Source organism: Meles meles, chromosome 11 (genome assembly GCF_922984935.1).
Source record: "Meles meles chromosome 11, mMelMel3.1 paternal haplotype, whole genome shotgun sequence".
NCBI classification, from domain to species: domain Eukaryota; kingdom Metazoa; phylum Chordata; class Mammalia; order Carnivora; family Mustelidae; genus Meles; species Meles meles.
This window is the reverse complement of record NC_060076.1, coordinates 61,213,194-61,232,830: the sequence shown is the minus strand read 5'-3', so window position 1 is coordinate 61,232,830 and position 19,637 is coordinate 61,213,194. Positions and strand designations below refer to the sequence as shown.

Genomic DNA, 19,637 nt, shown 5'->3' with positions numbered 1-19,637 from the left:
AATACCTGACATTTAAAAAATGAACAAACCCAGTAGTGCAATTGCTGGGTCATAGGGTAGTTCTATTTTCAACAAAAGATACAAACATAGTGATCCGAAGGGGCACGTGTACCCGAATGTTTATAGCAGCAATGTCTACAATAGCCAGACTATGGAAAGAACCTAGATGTCCATCAACAGATGAATGGATCAAGAAGATGTGGTATATATACACAATGGAATACTATGCAGCCATCCAAAGAAATGAAATCTTGCCATTTGCGATGACGTGGATGGAACTAGAGCGTATCATGCTTAGTGAAATAAGTCAATCGGAGAAAGACAACTATCATATGATCTCCCTGATATGAGGACATGGAGAAGCAACATGGGGGGGGAGGGGGATAGGAGAAGAATAAATGAAACAAGATGGGATTGGGAGGGAGACAAACCATAAATGACTCTTAATCTCACAAAACAAACTGGGGGTTGCTGGGGGGAGGTGGGATTGGGAGAGGGGGAGCGGGCTATGGACATTGGGGAGGGGAGGCGAACCATAAGAGACTATGGACTCTGAAAAACAACCTGAGGGTTTTGAAGGGTCAGGGGTGGGAGGTTGGGGGAACAGGTGGTGGGTGATGGGGAGGGCACGTTTTGCATGGAGCACTGGGTGTTGTGCAAAAAGAATGAATACTGTTACGCTGAAAAAATTAATAAAAGGGGGAAAAAAAAAATAAATAAATAAATAAAAAATGAACAAACCACATTCCACTCGTCATCTTTCTTGCTCTATCCTACTCCTTACTACCCGAATTCTGGGGAGATCTGTGTTTCTTGCTGTTCTCCATTACCTCATCTTCCTCTGACTTTCCAGGCAATAATATTCTAGCTCCTGGCTCATTAGCCCACCTCACTGCCCATGCCAGCGTCCTAAGTGAGTTTGGTAGGACAGTACCAAAGAAGAGTTTTGACCTTTGTCTTACGTGATCTCTTAGCAGAATTTGAAAATATTAATGAAACCCTCCATTAAACATTCTCAGCTATTTCTCTGTACCCAATTCTCCTGGTTTTCCACTTAACATCTCTTACCACATTAACCTTATTTCTTTTTTTTTTTTTTCTTTTTTTTTTTCTCATTTTATTTATTTTTTCAGCGTAACAGTATTCATTCTTTTTGCACAACACCCACTGCTCCATGCAAAACGTGCCCTCCCCATTACCCACCACCTGTTCCCCCAACCTTCCACCCCTGACCCTTCAAAACCCTCAGGTTGCCCCAACCTCCCACCCCTGACCCTTCAAAACCCTCAGGTTGTTTTTCAGAGTCCATAGTCTCTTATGGTTCGCTTCCCCTCCCCAATGTCCATAGCCCGCTCCCCCTCCCCCAATCCCACCTCCCCGCAGCAACCCCCAGTTTGTTTTGTGAGATTAAGAGTCATTTATGGTTTGTCTCCCTCCCAATCCCATCTTGTTTCATTTATTCTTCTCCTATCTCCTACCCCCCCCATGTTGCTTCTCCATGTCCTCATATCAGGGAGATCATATGATAGTTGTCTTTCTCCAATTGACTTATTTCACTAAGCATGATACGCTCTAGTTCCATCCACGTTGTCGCAAATGGCAAGATTTCATTTCTTTTGATGGCTGCATAGTATTCCATTGTGTATATATACCACATCTTCTTTATCCATTCATCTGTTGATGGACATCTAGGTTCTTTCCTATGGTACAATGGTGGAAGACTTATTTTGGAGGCATATCCTTAGTTTTGTTTTAACCACAGTAAATTTAAAGTAGTTTTGTGAAATAGACATGAAGATACGGAGTTGGAATTAGATAAACCTCTAGAGTTCAGAGGGAGCATTCTGGAATGAAGATATGAATCTGCAGATAATTTGCGTCTAGGTGATAACTGATATCCTGTGCTAGAATGAGACCATGTAGGAAGAAGAGGGAATAAAGAGAAATCCTTGGCCTGATCTTCAGGGATTCTCCCATTTAATAGTAAGGTAGTAGGTAATAAATTCTGTTAAAGAAATAAGGTTCTATCTAAAACGACGGGAAGATAGAACCTTATTTCTTTAACAGAATTTATTACCTACTACCTTACTATTAAATGGGAGAATCCCTGAAGATCAGGCCAAGGATTTCTCTTTATTCCCTCTTCTTCCTACATGGTCTCATTCTAGCACAGGATATCAGTTATCACCTAGACGCAAATTATCTGCAGATTCATATCTTCATTCCAGAATGCTCCCTCTGAACTCTAGAGGTTTATCTAATTCCAACTCCGTATCTTCATGTCTATTTCACAAAACTACTTTAAATTTACTGTGGTTAAAACAAAACTAAGGATATGCCTCCAAAATAAGTCTTCCACCATTGTACCATGATCCATTTGCTATAAAACTAGGTGTTATCACTGACAATTTGCTTTAACTCTTTCCTTCTCTCATATCCAAAGCGTCACCAAGTCCTATTACTTCCAAACTCTATCTATAGTCCATTTGCTTCTTCCTATCCCTGCAGCCACCACTTCTGCCTCTTTCCACGTCTCATGCTACCTTTGTCCCCTGACTTTCTCTCATCTTTGAACTTAACTGCCTCTAGTCCAGTCTCTGAAATTTTCATTTTGCAATAGACAATTGATTGTATCATTTACAGATTAAAAACATTTGAGTGGACTCTCATTGCTCTTAGTAGAAACGCCACAAAGTCTCATGCAGAATTTTGCCTGAATCCATCTCTCCATGCCCTTTGAAGCTACACTGTGATGGGCTTTCAGTTTCTTGAATTTATTTACTTTGGTCTATTCTGTCATCAAACCCTTGATCATTCTGTTCCATCTGCCTAGAACCTTCTGTCACTTTCATAAGTCCAAAGTTAACTCCTCTTTTCCTTCAAATAACAACTCACTTTTTACTTCCTAATTGAAGCCTTTTCTGACCTCTCTGATTAGTTCCATTTCCCCTATTATATGGTCTTAATTAGTCTATAATTTTTATACTATGTAAGACATATTTAGAAATTATTGCTAAAACAAATGTACATATAAATTCCCTGGATTTTTTTTTTTTTTTAATCTCTGCTGTTTTATCACAGAGTTCTTTTTCCATTGAAAAGTGGAAGTGGGTGGAAAGGCGGCTTTTGAGAACATGTATATCCCCTAAATCAGGGAGTCAAAACATTGCGATCTCTTCTCTCTGAGAACTTTCTTTTTTATATATTTAATTCATTTACTTGAGAGAGAGAGCATGAGGGGGGAAAGGGTCAGAAGGAGAAGCAGACTCCCTGCTAAACAGGGAGGCTGAGGTGGGACTCATCTCTAGGACTCCAGGATCATGACCTGAAGTGAAGGCCATATCTTAACCAACCCAGCCACCCAGGTACCCTCCTAGAACTTTCAACTCTCAATCTCAATCCAGCTTTTTCTCCTTTCTTCAAACCAGCAATGATGTGACCAAATACTGTTTATAGAAAATATACTGCTTTTTGTAAAAGTTCTTTTCTTTACAAGTGTAGTAATGATTCTTATTCTAATATCATGTGGGAATAAGGAGAAAAAAAAAAAAGATGACTCAGATAGGAAAAGTGAAATGGGGAGCTAAGATGTACTCTACAAACTGAAACCAACCAAATTATGTGAACTGAAAGAACTTGCTTGAAATAGAAAAAAAACATGTTTTGGGGTATAGATCAGCTTTATATATGGATAAAATTAAAGTTTACACTATGCTTCACCTATCTAACTCAAGCTTGAAGGTAAGCTCAAAATACATTTTTTGAAATAGATTTTAACTATTAAACTAATAGAAAAATAAATAACTTCAGAATCAATATATCTGCAAATGCTCTGACTACTTATAAAGTAAGCTATGTTTTCCCAGTATATTAGATTTAATTAGATAGGTTAAATCTAATCTTCAGAATTTTAATTATATTAAGTAAAGTTTTACTAATTTTATTTAATATGTTATCACCAAGGGGGACCCAGCTCCATATAATTATTTGGGAAGGCGAGCTCCAGTGTTTGTAGTGGTCCCTCTTCAAATTCAGCTAGGCTTTTTGTATTAGCAGAATGTATTAGCATTCTCAAACTCATTATTTAACTAGGTCAAAATCTGTCTCAGAATTTAATGATGAATGTCATTCTTTGCATAACTTCATATTTTATATATGTATATATGTATATGTATATATATTTGTTTTGATTATTTAGGTATATATTTTTTAAATCAAATTAATTTACCATAGAAAACCCAAAGCAGGTTGAACGATCTTTCCAGTCTCTATGTGTAAATTAAAGTTTTCAATCTTTTTGGCTATGTGTTGTCAGACAAGTGAAAATTACTTAATTGCTGCAAGCCTCATTTTCCTTTTTTATAAAATGGTGGATGATAATGCTGGGCTCCGGGAAACTTCTCCCTTTACCTTTACCTCTCACCTGAATTCTCATGACAATACTGATCTTATTGCTCCATAACACTAATACATTTCCATGATCTTTGACTGCATATGTGCCTAATGGTGCCTCATTCTAAGGATTGTCTAGGCCAGTTCTGTCTATTCTTACTTGTCCTTGAGTTCTTAATGGTTTATCAATTGTCCTAGGGGGAAAAAATGTCCTGATCAGACCAACAAATCATGGTTCGTATAAGTCATGGTTCATATAAGTCATGGTTTAACATGTGGGGTTACAGCCAGACTGCTGGGGGTCAAATCTTTCCTCTCTGGCTTTGCTCTTGTGTGGCCAGGCTATGTTAACTCATGTCGAACCTTCCTTAGCCATAAAAATGTGAAACACCCTCCTTGTGAAGAGTCCATCAATTACTGTGTGCAATGCCCTTGAGCAGCAACTAGTAAGCCCCCCCATAATTATTACAGCTATTCTTAATATTAACTTTATGATTGTGGCCAGGCTGAGCCTCACTTTACTCACCCATAAATGGCATGAATACCTACCTCACAGGGTTATTTTGAGACTTAAATAAAACATTCAAAAGTCTTCAGTAAACTGTAAAGCACTATACAAGTTTAAATCTTTATCACTGCAGTTGACAACCATGTGATGACTGAATTATTTCTCATTAAACCTTAAACAGATGATACATTAATATATTAAGCTAGTAATAGTGCACACATTTTATGAAGCACCTTTGTAAACCATGTTTCCAAGAATATCTTCTGTAAAAGAGGAAAAAGTAGGCCAACCTGAAAGCCAAATTAGTTAGATCAAAGACATTTAGAATTTCACAAAATGCTTTTATTCATTTCTATTTTTCATAAATATAAAATGATTACTATGAAATTAACTTACGTTGGGTAACTTCTGGCAGCTTATCTTTTAGTGCAGTCTGTGTGGTACATTTTTCCTTACCACCCAGACTAAAATCCTGCTCTACAGACTCAGGGAAGTTCACTTTGTCACAACTTGCTTCTGAATAATGGTAGAACTGCTAGATTTTCCAACTCGCATTCTGCCCCCCAAGTCTATCTAACCAAGTAGAAGGTTGAAGCACTGCAAATTCCTGAGGGCAGAACCTGCCGCACCTACAGAGCTATTTCACAAGAAATGTAGCCTTTCTCTAAGGGAGGTTCTCCACTTCTCCACACAAAAAAAACCACTTATGAGAGAATACAGAAGCAATGAGCCTCGACTGTGTTTACGAGAGATTTGTTTCTGAGTTGTAGGAAGTTGGGGGTAGGGATCAAGACTTCCCAATTACCTTGGCCAGAAATGAGAAAACATGGTTTCTGTTGATAAAAACAGCCTTCAATCACCACAATTTCATTTTACTAGAAAATAAAATTGGAAGAATTTTTCTAAAGAGATTTCACCTGAATGCAAGTTAGCAACCCCGCCCACAGCTCTGGTATCAGTCCTGTTTTCTCTCCTCATTTTCCCCTGGCATATTGAACAAAAAGCTACATTTCTTTCTAATTTCTTAACTTGCCAACTGCTGCAAGTGGCACAGCATAGCTCACAGCTGCCCATAATAATGGACTGTGCCACACAAAGACAGGACTGGTAGCTTTATGTTATTATCCTTTAAAAAAGTCCAATGTCTATAAATTATTTAGCATTTTTGTTTTGTTTTGTTTTTTTCTAACAGGATATTTGTTTTTCATTTCCTATGGTTCTGATACTCTTCCCATTCAAGGATTTTCCTAGTTTTGTCTTTTGCTCTTTTCCCCAGAGTGACTGGAATATATTTCTGGGAATCTTTAATTCATTTCTAGAACACATCCCCCCCCCCCAGTCATTTGCTTTCTTTTTATGTTTTGAAATGGTCTCTTCTCTTTGTTGCCAAAGTTTTACCTCTTTTCCCTGACTCCTATTTCAAATATAGGAGGAGGAAGTACATAAATAAAACAAAGAGGGAAACTGAACAAGCTAAAGAAAAGCACTAAAAGGTAGACTATATTCTACAATATTCTCGACTCATTCAGAATTTGAAAATGAACCAAAAATCTACCACCAAAGGACTAAAATGCCTTTCTCAATAATATCTAACACATTCTACCAAGCCAACTGGGTAAAAAGTCACTAAAGACATTTTTCTGTAAGTCTTGAAAACTAGTAACAAATACCAAAAAATATACTATACAATTTTCATCTTTCTGTCACTCTTTCATGCTTTTGTATGGATTAAATTTATACTCTGTTATCTTTCCCCTGTTCTTCTTTATTTGCAATGATTTTGCCTTTTCTAAATATTTCCCACCCTCAAGACTCAAATCAAATATCATCTCCTTCTAGATGTCTCTCGTACACCCAAGTTGGGCTGGAACTCTGGCGGTTCTTACTTACTCCATTATATTTATATGATCTATTTTTTGTATGTGTCCTGCCACTGTCATGTAGGGCTTCATCTCATTCCTAGACCAGGCACCGGTAGTGTACAGAATACACGTTTATTGGATGCCAGCTGAAATGTCTTCATGGATGGGGATGAGGTGGACAGATAACAAATGCTAGTCTTTCTCTTACTGCTGTGGTATCACATAGGCTGTCTTCTGCCTGAAACAGCAACTCCCCAACCATACTCCTATGGACCAGCTAGGCTCCTGTCATTCTTTAAAATCCTCATTTTTAATGTCACTTTCCCTAGAATCCTTCCCTGAGCTACTAAACTGGGGTTGGGAGCTCCACCTTTGACCTCCCTTATCCATCTAAGCTTTGGTATCCTAAAACTCCATTACAATGGACTCTTCTTGTCCAAGTTCCCAATTAGCTATATTGTATAAGAGCAGTAAGAAAATCAATGTTATCTCTACTAAATCCCTAAAACATTGCCTGTCACTAGGATAGGATGGGATATATAGATCTCTCTATATATCTATATGTCTATATCTCTATATATATCTATATGTCTATATATAGATACATACATATATAGATATATCTATATAGATATATATAGATATAATCTCCACAGATGATTTAAACAAAAATGTATAAATATAATCTCACTTTCACATTAAATTTTGTTGGAATAAAATTACACTAATATCCCATTCTCATTTTCCAGTTTTCTGAATGATACAAGACGAGGGACAAAAAAGGAGATCTGATTTCTCAGTGAATTTATTTTAGTCATAATCTTTTGGTAATTCCACCATCTGGTTAAAATCCTCCAATTATTTCATCAAATAAATAAGAACAGAAGGTTTTCTCTGGAAAAATGGATTTTAGTTAAGTCAAAAGTTGCCAATTATTAGACTTTTCTAAATTTCAACCATGGTGCTACATCAAAAACTTCTTGTTTATAGTTTTACTTTTTAATAGCAGATTTTTTTTTCTATCATCTTCTTTAAATTTTCTGGAGCTCCGGAAATTTCTGACTGTACACACCTTATTGAAAAATCGTTTGCCATGAACTTGCCCTGTCTTGGTTCTCCACTTAACTGTGTAATAGCTCTTTTCTTCCTAAGACATTTACTTTAACTTTTGCATCATATCTTCACCCCACTGTCTCAGTGACTCTGTTTCTTTCCATAAATACATTGCGGGGTGCCTGGGTGGCTCAGTGGGTTAAGCCACTGCCTTCAGCTCAGGTCATGATCTCAGGGTCCTGGGATCGGGTCCCGCATCGGGCTCTCTGCTCGGCAGGGAGCCTGCTTCCCTCTCTCTATCTCTGCCTGCCTCTCTATCTACTTGTGATCTCTCTCTGTCAAATAAATAAATAAAATCTTAAAAAAAATACATTGCTGTTGTATTAATGATTCTCAAATTTCTATCCATAATCCTAGTAATTTCTTTAAACGCACATCTCTAAGTAGGTATTTCACTGATACCTAATGTAAGACATATACAAAATTGAACTCAGTCATTTCCTCTTGACTTTTTCATCCTCTAGGATGAATGGCAGTATCATTCACTTTGTCACCCAAACTCAACTCTCAGAGTCGTCTATGACATTTTGTCCTCTGCCTTGATCCCTCATTAAAGTGTTTACCAACTCCTACTACACTACTGTTCTCATCTGCCTCTGCATCCTATTTACCCCATCAACATCTGATTTTAGAATCTTGTTATTTACCTAGAATCAACCAACTACACAATGACATCCCAACACTTTATGGTGTTCCGACTTCCTTCCAACATATGCCTTTAGGAGCCATCTTCCCTAAGAACTTCCCTAATTATGTTGCCAGATTGTTGCTAAATGTGAAGGTCCCAACAATCCATAAACTACATAGGAACGTCTCTGGTTGACCTTCAAATCTTCCATAACAAATTTCATCTAAACATGACCATGGGGGATACAAGAAATGAGAAAGCAAGCAGATAGCATAATCCCCAGCATGCAGTGTATACCCAATAAATATTTCCTAAAGTTGAAAAAAAGGAAACTTACGTATTATATAAATTATACATACCACTCTCCTGCACAAACACCTTTACTGAATTTCCACCATCTACTTGATATAGTTTCAAGTTCTGAGTGCAACTTAGCTCTTGTACACCTCTCTTACTTCTCTTGTTCAGGCTTTACAAAATAGCTCACTTCCTTTACTAATGAGCCCTTGCATATAATCTTCTCACTCTGATTTTTTATATGTGTCCTACTTGCCCTTTAAGATTAAATGAGAAACCTCCTTGACCCATTTCATTCACTTAAAATAGAGTCTAACTCTATCATTAGCAGGTACTATTATCTGCTTCTCTGTATCCCCCACTCTATGGTAGCTCTTTGGGGACAGAGTCCACATCTTCTTTTGTTCTCCATGGTTAACCACTCATACTTAATAGGCTGCAGTGAAATTTTTTTTTTCTTCTATTGGCTACGACCAGCTAGCTATACTGATTATAAAATGCACAGGCTATAATCAACTAATTATAGACAACCAATAAACTTCTTAATTGACTGGATTTAATCTTTCACTTCAGGCTCACTGTCCTCTACACTGTGCTCCATCCAAGACAGAAAATTTGCATTTTCCAACTTTCAAGTTCTTTCTGACATCATCCCGAACTTTAACTTTTGAAATGTCTCCTTTTTGGCACACATATACAACAACAGTGTTACGTACCATGCTGCTTATCTCATTTCCCAAAGTTTCCTTTGGCTTCATAATACCTTGTAATACTTTCTCACCATTATAATAATTTGCCAAGTATTAGAGTTATTCAACTAGTCACCTTATTCTGTACACTATGACATAAACTCCTTTAGCTTAAGGACTGCATTCTATTTCTATTTCTTAGTCTATTTCTACTAAGTTACATCATTCCTGGGAAATAAAAAGCCATCAATGTTAAATTAATGATAATCTGTGTTATAACAAACATGAGAATAGGGTGTAATAAGGCTTAAATAAAACTGAGAGCCTATGCTGAAGAAGTTTTTACTTCACATACAGCAATGGAATCTTTTATAACTTCTATAATACTGAGGTTGAATTTTCTTTTCTTGTTTACTTGCATTTGTATCCTTCAACCCTAACCCTTCAATCAACTTACTTTATATTCTCATTTACGGGTACTTCAGGCAGTTGTACAGTAATCATGCCATCCAGGTTGGTCTTCCCAATGAAGGCAGGCTTGGTACGTAGTACGTCTGGTGCAGTCTTTGCTGTTACCCTGTGTTGCAGCCCACCAGCACTATTCCCACGATTTGTTAGCACAAATGAATATGACTTCTCAGGCTTCAAGTTCACAATTAGTTTCTGGGTAGCCCGGCCATCAACTTCTTCAACCATTTTCCCATCATCATAAAGAATCTAGAGGATAGAACCAATGGAAGAGATTTGGGTATCAGAAGAGAGGAGATGTATGCTTTCTAAACTAATATGCACTTATTCATAGAATATGTCTGTCAAGTCAATTCTAATTTGGGGTAATTCCTAAGCCCGTTAAGTATTCATAAATTCTAGAAATAGAATGAATTTTTCTTTTGTTCTTAGTGCATAATTATATGATGTTTCTAAGTCTAGAAATGTACATTATTTCTAATATTTGACCTGTTGCTTGCATCTAATCTTAATGGAAATTGTGCAGAAACACTGTAGGTTTTCAATTTATTATCCACACCACCTTTTTTCTAAAGGGTTCTATTCCTGTTCCTAAGTACATTGTGCCTTCAAGACATTTCTCTATTCTTTATTTCATAGACTTGTACTTCTTGCTAACATCTCTCAATATCTCTCAATCACAAATTAAAGTTTAAAACATACAAAGGAGTCAAGCCAATAAACAAATTTTGAATATCAGAATATTGTATTTTCAAGATGTAGAAACCACATGAATTTCATTTTCTGGTGGAAAAACACAAGTACTAGCTTAGTTGTAAAAGTCTTGGAAGTACAAGGTGACTGACAAGTAATACCACCCTAGGTTTCAGCTCCCACTTCATCTTTCAAGTGGAAACCAAAAAGGAGAAAAGCAAGTGTGTGTGGCTGAAGCAAAGTGGTGTGCATGCTTTCTAAGTAACCTACTCAGGTAAATTGCATGTTCCCCACCCCCAGTTTTACCCACGATATCTTACAAATTAGAAAACAACTTACTTTGAAAGGCATGGCAGAATTGTAATTTTCTGGAATTTCCCAAGACAACAGCACTGAAGTCTTCATTACTGCTTTGACATGAAAATTTTTTGCAAACACTGCTGGAAAAGGAAAAACAGTTTATTTACACTATTCCTAAAAACGTATGACCTGTCCTTTTCCACCATGGACCATCGGGCTTAGGCTAGATGACGTCTACTTTGATCTCAGAGAGAGAAGTGTGATTTGCCTACCTGTTTAGACCACTCATTTTACTACCCCATTCTCATAAAGATCTCTCTTTTCTCTCCAATTCAGTCACCTATATTGTATTTTCCTTACCTGAGAACATTGGGGTGCTGTCAGCCAGACTTGCTTGGCATTCTATAACCAAAATCTAAGGCATCCAAAACATATTAAGTGTTATATACTTTACCTTTTGGCTTTTGCTGAACCTATTAATATGAATGGTCCGATCAGTTATTTATAGCTTCAAAATACTGATTTCCAAAGACCGACATTCCTTTAAAGGAGGAAGGCCGTAAGCAGACAAATCCTACCTTGATCCACAGGCAGTGTCCTGAACTGGACACTGGGACTATATGGCCCGGGCCCTTTGCTCGTGTGAGCACGTACTTTTACATCATATGTGGTATCTGGTTTTAAGCCACTCAGTGTCATAGTGGTATCAGCTGGAACAATAAGCTGCTCCATTGGGAGAAGAGGGATGTTGATATCCCTATACAGAAGAGTATACTTGGTGATGATGCCATTTCTCTCTGCTAGGACAGGTGGCTGCCAGGATAACTGGACGGAGGTTGAAGTGGTGCCTTCTGAATGGAGGTTTTGAGGGAATCCATTTGGGACTTCTTCTGGAACAGAAATCTCCTTCACTATCTCTTCCCCAAAGCCCACTTTGTTTCTGGCTGAGAGCCTGAAGATATATGATGCTCCTTTATGGATGTCTGTAGCTGTAAAGTGATCTTCTTTCTCAGAGAACTCAAGAGTAGTGAGTGGTTCTGAATCTTTCCGCCCAAATTTTAGACGATAGCCCTGAAGAGGTCCGAATGTGTCCACAGGGGGGTGCCATTGAATGAGAGCAGTATTCATCTGAGTGTGATTAATTACAAGCCGGGGTTTTCCTGGAACTGCAGAATACAGGGGAAGGAGTGGTAAGACCAATGTACACAGCCATTTACATTTTAATCACTTCTGAATGGGAATACCACTCTACAGGAACTCCATTACATTATTTATTAAAAAAAAAAAAAAAGACTGGTCTATATACCTTTGTGGAAATATGCTTCTTCTCATACTTACTAAGGTAGGCTGACATACCAGAATTTGGTAACAGACACAAATAGGATTACACAATAATTTAAGGGAATTAAAAAAAAAATCTCTTAAGAAACCTTCACATATTAAAAAAAAAAGAAAGAAACCTTTACGTATTAAAAAAAAGAAACCTTCACGTATATAGAGGTTCATGCCATAGAGAAATGAATCCAATTAAAGATGAGCTAATTAAATACAACTAATAAGAATAATAATTACAACATATTTAATTATTGGGTACATGCAATGTACCAGGCACTGTGCTAAGAGCATTAGATGTAGTATCTCATTTGATTTACATTTTTCACTCTTGACTACACACTCTGATTAGTTATTATCTTCATTAGCTGAAGAAAATGACACCCAGAGAGATAGAAAACTGTATAGTCAGAGGTATAATAAGTGAGAAAGCTATAAGACAATCTGAATACACAGCCTGAACACTTAACTATACTCTTATGTGACTTGTAATTTTTTTTTAAGTAGTACAAAATAATGGTGGCTTTGAGTTATTATGGTTATAATTACACTTTATCTCTATACTTTTTACCTGGGGATAAACCATGACTAAGGAATTATTCTGACTAGTTGGTTGGCAGACAATAAAACTAGAGCTTTTCTCTTAAAGAGATTATAAATCTGGATTCTCACTCCTCCAACCCAAGCCCAGTATGAAGACAATATATGTACAGGTATCTAAAATATAAGCATTGTCTTCCTCAACACCTAAAGGTCCACTGATTAAGAAAGTTATGAAATGGAAACACCAAAATAGTCCTCTGTTATAAGATCCACAACTCTAAATAATTTTTTGAATAGTCCCTAAAAAGTGATGAGCCAGTGTTTGTGCTATGGAAATTGACAATGCCATTTTTTCCTCGGGGATTCACATCCTTTGGCTATAAATTCTCTCCTTTTTCTTCCTTATTATAGCACCCCTATCTTAAGGGCAACGGGAGCCTGATGCTTTATGTAATACATCTCAGACCAATTAAGACACAATTATAAATATAGGTGTCAGAAATATATTTCCTTCATTTTGAGGATTTAATTTCAGAGGTTTGCACATAGTTGTCTACATTTCAATAGAGGCTGTTTCCACAGTCAGTCAGCATGCCCCCTCTGAACGTATATCTCCTACGCAAGACATTAAATTAGCTTGATACAATGCTATTCTTAAATTTAAAAAAAAAAAAAAAAAAGGAAGAAAAAGCCCAGAAGACTTTGCCTTAAAGGAGTTTTGCCATCTGTAATCCTGCTGCTTGAGGCAGTTCCAGGTGGCAGGATGTAAGTGAGGCAAATCTTATGACATTTAGACAAATTTGGCAGTGAGCATGGCACCCAGGAGGGTACTCAACATCACAGCTGTTCTTTGCTTTATACCTTTACATAGAGGTGTGTTCCTAAAAAGTTGTGTGAGAAGCAATTCGGGAGGAGTAAATCAAATCATAATTTAAATGTTCCATGGGAGATTGTGATATAAAGGGATTGGAGGAGAATCCTTTTGTAATTATGTCTTAATTTATTGGTTTTACAGTGTCAGGTCTTCCTTCATGCTGGCTTTTCCTAAAGTGAGCCCATGAAAGTAACTCTAAAGAGTATGAAGAAACTTTGTTCTTCAGAGGAGCAATCTGATATTTTGTACCCTTGTTGCTTTTCTTCTCTTTTCTGTTCCCCATCTTTTATGTGATTTGGCCTCTTCAGAATTCCCACAGCAAGGAATGAGGAAGAGAAAATGGCAAAACAAAACAAAATCCAGAACTGAAATCAACTCAGTTCAAGATGGCAGCTCTTCTAAAAGCGTTTGTTGCAGAGAGAGGTTGAAGCTAATGAGTGACATCCCTGGTTATTCCCTCTGGACATTCTTGGGACTTGCTCTTCCACATCATTCATGTCTCAGCTCAAATAACTTTCTTCTAAGAGACCCTCTCCAGTTACTTTACAAACAGTCCCTATCCTTAATGTCTACACGCCTTTATTTTTCAACTTCTCACTTACTGATTGTTTATTATATACTCATTTGCTAATTATCTAGTTCTACACAGAAAATAAGTTTCAGGAGGGAAGAATATTTCAGTTTTGTTGATTGCTGTATCTCGAGTACTGGGAGTATTGCCTGGCATGTAGTAGGTGCTCACAAACATACTTGTTGAATGACTGACTAAATAATTTGGGCAAAGTATGTCTTGTTTTTCTTCTGAACTGCATAAATACAAAAGTTGACCACAGTCTACTTTTTCTTTCTGATAGAGTTCACCATCCATACCATTTGGAAAATTAGTATCATTGTCACCTGGAAAATGTTCAAGGCACATATATGCACAAATATGGTTACCTGCCCCAGTGGTGGACACCAGTTTGGGCTTGCTGCGAGCACCATCTCCTTTGGTGGTGTAGGCTGTGACAGTGAGGGAGTAGGATGTTTCAGGCTGTAGCCCAGAAATAATCATGTCCTAAAATGACACAATAGAGTGACACTGATTCAAAACACCATAAACACCGTAAGGGAAAATCAAGCATCCATCTTCATTCTATGCATGCTTAAATACTCCCTGTAGCCATGCCAAGCACTGGAAATTTCATGCCTGTTGTTCATGCTATGAATGATGTGTTTTCATGCTGACATTAAAGTGGGGTCAGTCTTCAGCCATCGTACGAGGTAATCCTAAGAAGGAGTAGTTTAAAAAATGAAACCTGAGGCCAGAACTCCTGAATTCTTGAATTTAAACCTGCATCTCCTTATTTCCTAGTTTGGTGATCTAGGGCAGGTGAGTTAACCCCCTCTGTACCTCAGTTTCCCATGTGAAAGTTGGAATAATGGAAGGATTAAGTGAGGTATATCAGGTAAACACTTACAACTATGCCTGGCTCATAGTGAGCAAACCATAAACCAGCAGTTAGATTATGCCAGGAGCTCTCAATATGCATCCTCTACAGCCTGGCCCACAGACCAATGATGGGGCTGACGCCAGGGCAGTCTGTTTTATCACCACTAGTATTTTGTCAAATGGCTGCTCTGTTGAACCTAGATATCTTGATAACCAGAGAAGTTTCTTAGGATTTGAGTAACATATTATTAGTTAATTATATAGACTATGAACTAAAATCATTACACACTAAGGAGAATTTTCTGGTAATCTGGAGTAGATCATAAAACTAAAGGATAATAATTTTTTCTTTTACCACATCATCATGGAGTTGTGCAATTAATCTATTTAGAAAATGTTAAATGTCACAAACTACTTATCAAAACTATAGATTTCTCTTAATTAGGGCCCGAAATTATGATGGTTACGAAACTTAGATCTGTTCTTCCAAGCTGGAGATTATATGATTCTTTACTTAGGGTAGTTATTAACTTGTTCCTTTATTTTCTTCAGAGCTGCTACACACATGCCCACATCTCCACACACAAATACACAATTATAAAGTTCCCTTTCAGATAATTGGCACAGCTATGTTTTCAAACTGAATATGGTTAGATTTAAGAAATAATATGTTATTGTCTTCCACATCTGAAGACAATGCAAGTGAGAGTTCATGGAATGGACTGGTTTGTGTGGAGGACAGAAGGATTTTTTTCTGTGTAAGGCTGTATGGGGCACCATTGAACTCAGTTGTTGAATCTCATCCCAAATATGACAGCTTTTGACAGTGTGCTTTTCTCAAAATAGTAGGGATATCATTGGAGTGGAAATTCAAGAATTTCAGATATCATACTGAACACCCATTGGAAATACTACTCTGCCAGATGAATGGGCTAAATTTGGGAGAAAGATTTTATTTTCAGGACCTTGGAATGTTTCACTAACATTAGAGAGGCTATGATAACCATCCAAATCACCAAAGAGTAGCATTCTAAATTATAGTAGATATATTGGGTATTCCAGAAATTATGATGGGAAGATGACATTATTGTTTCCAAGGTCCCTTTCACATGCTGCTGGTGTCTGCTGAAAGGAGGCAAGATTAGTGGGGCGGAGAAGCAGGGCTTAGCTCTATCACAAATCATATGGTGAGATATTTTATTTATCAAATTGGGATTAACTACACTAGCCCTTCCTCTTGCATAGGCTGTTACAGGATAACACATGTAATATAATTTAAAATTGGTCAAACTCTCTGCAATGGTATAATCCCAGTCAGACACACCTCTGTATGCCTGGATCACATCATCTCTTGCATTATATTTTCTTTCTTTAAACTGTGGCCACACTTCTTTGGTGGTTTCCTTATCCTCTGTGAGGTAGTATGGCTGATGCCATGGGTACCATTCCTCATTCTCTTTGAGTTCTCCTATCAAATCTCCATTCAACTTCCAAATCTTAAAGAATTTTTTCTGTTTATATCTTAAGCTCTTTTTAAAGCCTGATTTCCCATCAGGACTCCAGTGGCATATACATTGGAAATATGTGCTGGACATTTTCAGCTTGACTGAAGCTCAAATGTTATTTCCAGGAATAAATTCCCCTCCTTTCTTCTATACTTTAGTGAATGGTATAGCACATTCTAAACTTATAAGTGATCTTGATCTCTTTTTCTTCCTCAAATTCTTAGGAACTTTTGCCAGCTTTTCCTATAAAATATTGGCCAAAACTGTCCCTTTTTCATTTCTGCTGCTTCAACTTACTTTCTTGAATTTTTATTATTTTATGACTACCTTAGTAAAAGAACTGTTTTTATTTGTTTCCTTGTTTACTATCTTCTTTCTCTCTAATCTATCCACTATATCATTGGCTTTAAGCGGCAAGTAATGACCCATTTAAGTAGGTCATGAAATTAATTTACTCAGTCACGCCCAGCATTTTAAAAAAGAAGTAAGACACACTTTCATGTAAAATATTAAACTTTATATATATTTAAACTAAGGTATTATTTTGTAAGACCTTTATTTTAAACATACAAATGCATCGGTCATGACATATAATGCATCTTTTACTAAGGATCACAGTCAAAGAAATTTATAAAACACTGTCAGTGTTTTAAGTGCCATTAAAACTGATACCTTGCCCATCATATTTCCAATATTCCCAGTACGAGCCCTGTATTTTGCTCCCCCAAATTTACTAAATGAAAGAATACCCTTTACAGCCTTAATCTTATTTCCATTCTTAATAATTTTCTACATCTCTCCAGTACTGAAGAGTTAAAAGCCAGTTCTTTAGCTCGACACTTCAGGTTTTCCCAACATCATATTAAAAGTTACCACTCAGCCATACTTAGTCTTCACTTACTAACCTAAACCCCTTCATTCATGTTGAATTGGCAAGCTCATGTCACATGACTATACCACATTCTTGACCTGCCCCAATGACTATGTCCCACATACTCATCTTTAAAAATTACGTTTGTACCTCTAACTCTCTAACACACACCCACAGCACACAGGCACGCATAACGAATTTCCCACCTCTTCAATCCTTACTTTTTTAAGATCTCAACAGAGTTTCAAGACCTCTTCTACCTTCTTGGTCCATGGCTTCTGAACTCACAGTGACAATGACACTCATTTATTACACATTGCTTGAGGTCATTGCTTTTGTCGTATTCTATGGAACTTCTCTGAACTTTACATCCTTCCCAGCCACCTACTGTAAGCAATTCGAAGGCAGGTGTCACATCCTATATACCCCATGGAAACCTATCCATAGTAATAAGCTCTCTCAATAAGTAATATAATCCAGCCATAGAAATATTTTTAAAAAATCCTCCCTCAGTGAGATACTTTCTACCTCTGGGCATGACTCATTCAATTTAACTCAAATTTCTATGGGTAAAACAGAGAATTGCCATTTCTTGATATAATTAGTATCAGAACTGCATGGTGTTATCCACTGAAAATGCAACCCTGAGGTAGGATTTATGAGTGGCCTCTATGAAACAGCTTGATATCTCTTGTCTGTGATGCCTCCACTTAAAGTGTACCTCCTCTAACTGTGTCACAAGGCAGAATTAGTAGCAGCCATCAAAACGACATGAGCTCATGACATATCTTATGCAATCAGTAGCACCATGCCAATTTCACAAAACAGAAACCTAAATTAAAAATATACCACATAGTGAAACTAATTTAAAAATAATGTGTTAGTTCATGCATCCAAGCAAACTGTGATGACATATCATAAATAAGTGAAAGAGGGGTAACAGAAAAAAACAAGCATTTATATCTCTTTTTGACAAAGCAGTCCATAATTACTCACATGTTCAGTAGTATCATCAAATTCCCACTGATTGAGATTAAGAAGGTTGGGGAAGAGGAAAACAAAATAAAAAGAAATGAAGAGAAATTTGTAGCCTTATAAGGCAATGTTGCCCTCCTTAGATTAAAACAAACAAACAAATAAACAAAAACAAAACAAAAAAATAAGCATTGTGTACAATACGATTCCAAAGGGAAGTTGTGTTATGCTGTCATCCTCACCCCCAACTGAGAGGTCAAAAGTAAATATGCTTTGTATTGTTATTATTAAGATCAGGTAATGTATATTTTTCAGATGTGTTTCATTGGAATGCAACAATAAGGCATAACATACAGCTAGTGTTTCTAATCATACACTACTTTATGACATTTATTTTGATTATTTCCTTATGTTATGCAATTATGTCACTAATTAGATTAACACCTTTTGTAATATATTGGAATCTTATAGGCCCAGGGAAGTCTTGCAATGATGCAGTGGAACTTCAATGAATATTCAGAAAACAGACAAGGTGGGCAAAGGAAAAACAATAAAAAACATACACACAAGGAAAATTAGCAAATTCAATAAAGAAAAGCCAAAAAGTAGAAGAGAGGGGGAAATTTGTGTTTGATATTTAAGGCACTTTGTATCACATAATTCCATTAAGCACCATCCTCCACAAAACACTGACAGAACTACAAGTTTATAATGTAAAATTTATAATGTAAAATCTAGGACGGGACGAAAGACATCAAAGCATCATGGCTATATCATTTTCTTTTTCATAATTTCAGACTTACAAAAGAAAACATAGAATTAATGGCTTTATTAATTTCATATTGTAAGTACTCTTTCACAGACAGTAAGAATATTACTTAGAAAAAAAACAATGCCCCTTTTCCAGCATCTAAAGGACTATGAATCTAAAGAAATAAGTTAACAGAAGTAGACTTCAAAACCATGGAACTGGATTAGGAGCTGATTAAGTAAACAACTCATCCAGATCCCTTTAGTTAAAATGTTTCAAAACCAAAGGAAAACAGCACTGTTGTGAGTTGATTATATTAAAACATTAGGGTCGATATTTTCCTTACAGACACAGGGACATGGATTGCTCTCTTATTTGCACAGAGACAAAAATGCAAAATGTGG

At 36.8% G+C, this 19,637-nt stretch overlaps 1 protein-coding gene across 49 annotated transcripts in view; it reads right to left on the bottom strand.

Annotated features, from left to right (window-relative positions):
* Positions 1-19,637, bottom strand: part of PTPRD (protein tyrosine phosphatase receptor type D) — a 2,308,694-nt gene that overhangs the window by 155,476 nt on the left and 2,133,581 nt on the right. For 23 of the 49 annotated variants that reach the window (XM_046022098.1, XM_046022091.1, XM_046022095.1 and 20 more), the window contains 5 exons: positions 18,504-18,530; positions 14,639-14,756; positions 11,529-12,116; positions 10,990-11,090; positions 9,947-10,206 (listed from right to left, as the gene is read on the bottom strand). In XM_046022098.1, coding sequence (XP_045878054.1) covers positions 9,947-10,206; positions 10,990-11,090; positions 11,529-12,116; positions 14,639-14,756; positions 18,504-18,530 — 1,094 coding nt within the window. The remainder of the gene's footprint in view (positions 1-9,946; positions 10,207-10,989; positions 11,091-11,528; positions 12,117-14,638; positions 14,757-18,503; positions 18,531-19,637) is intronic. The other 26 variants (XM_046022124.1, XM_046022125.1, XM_046022126.1 and 23 more) reach the window with 5 other exon arrangements.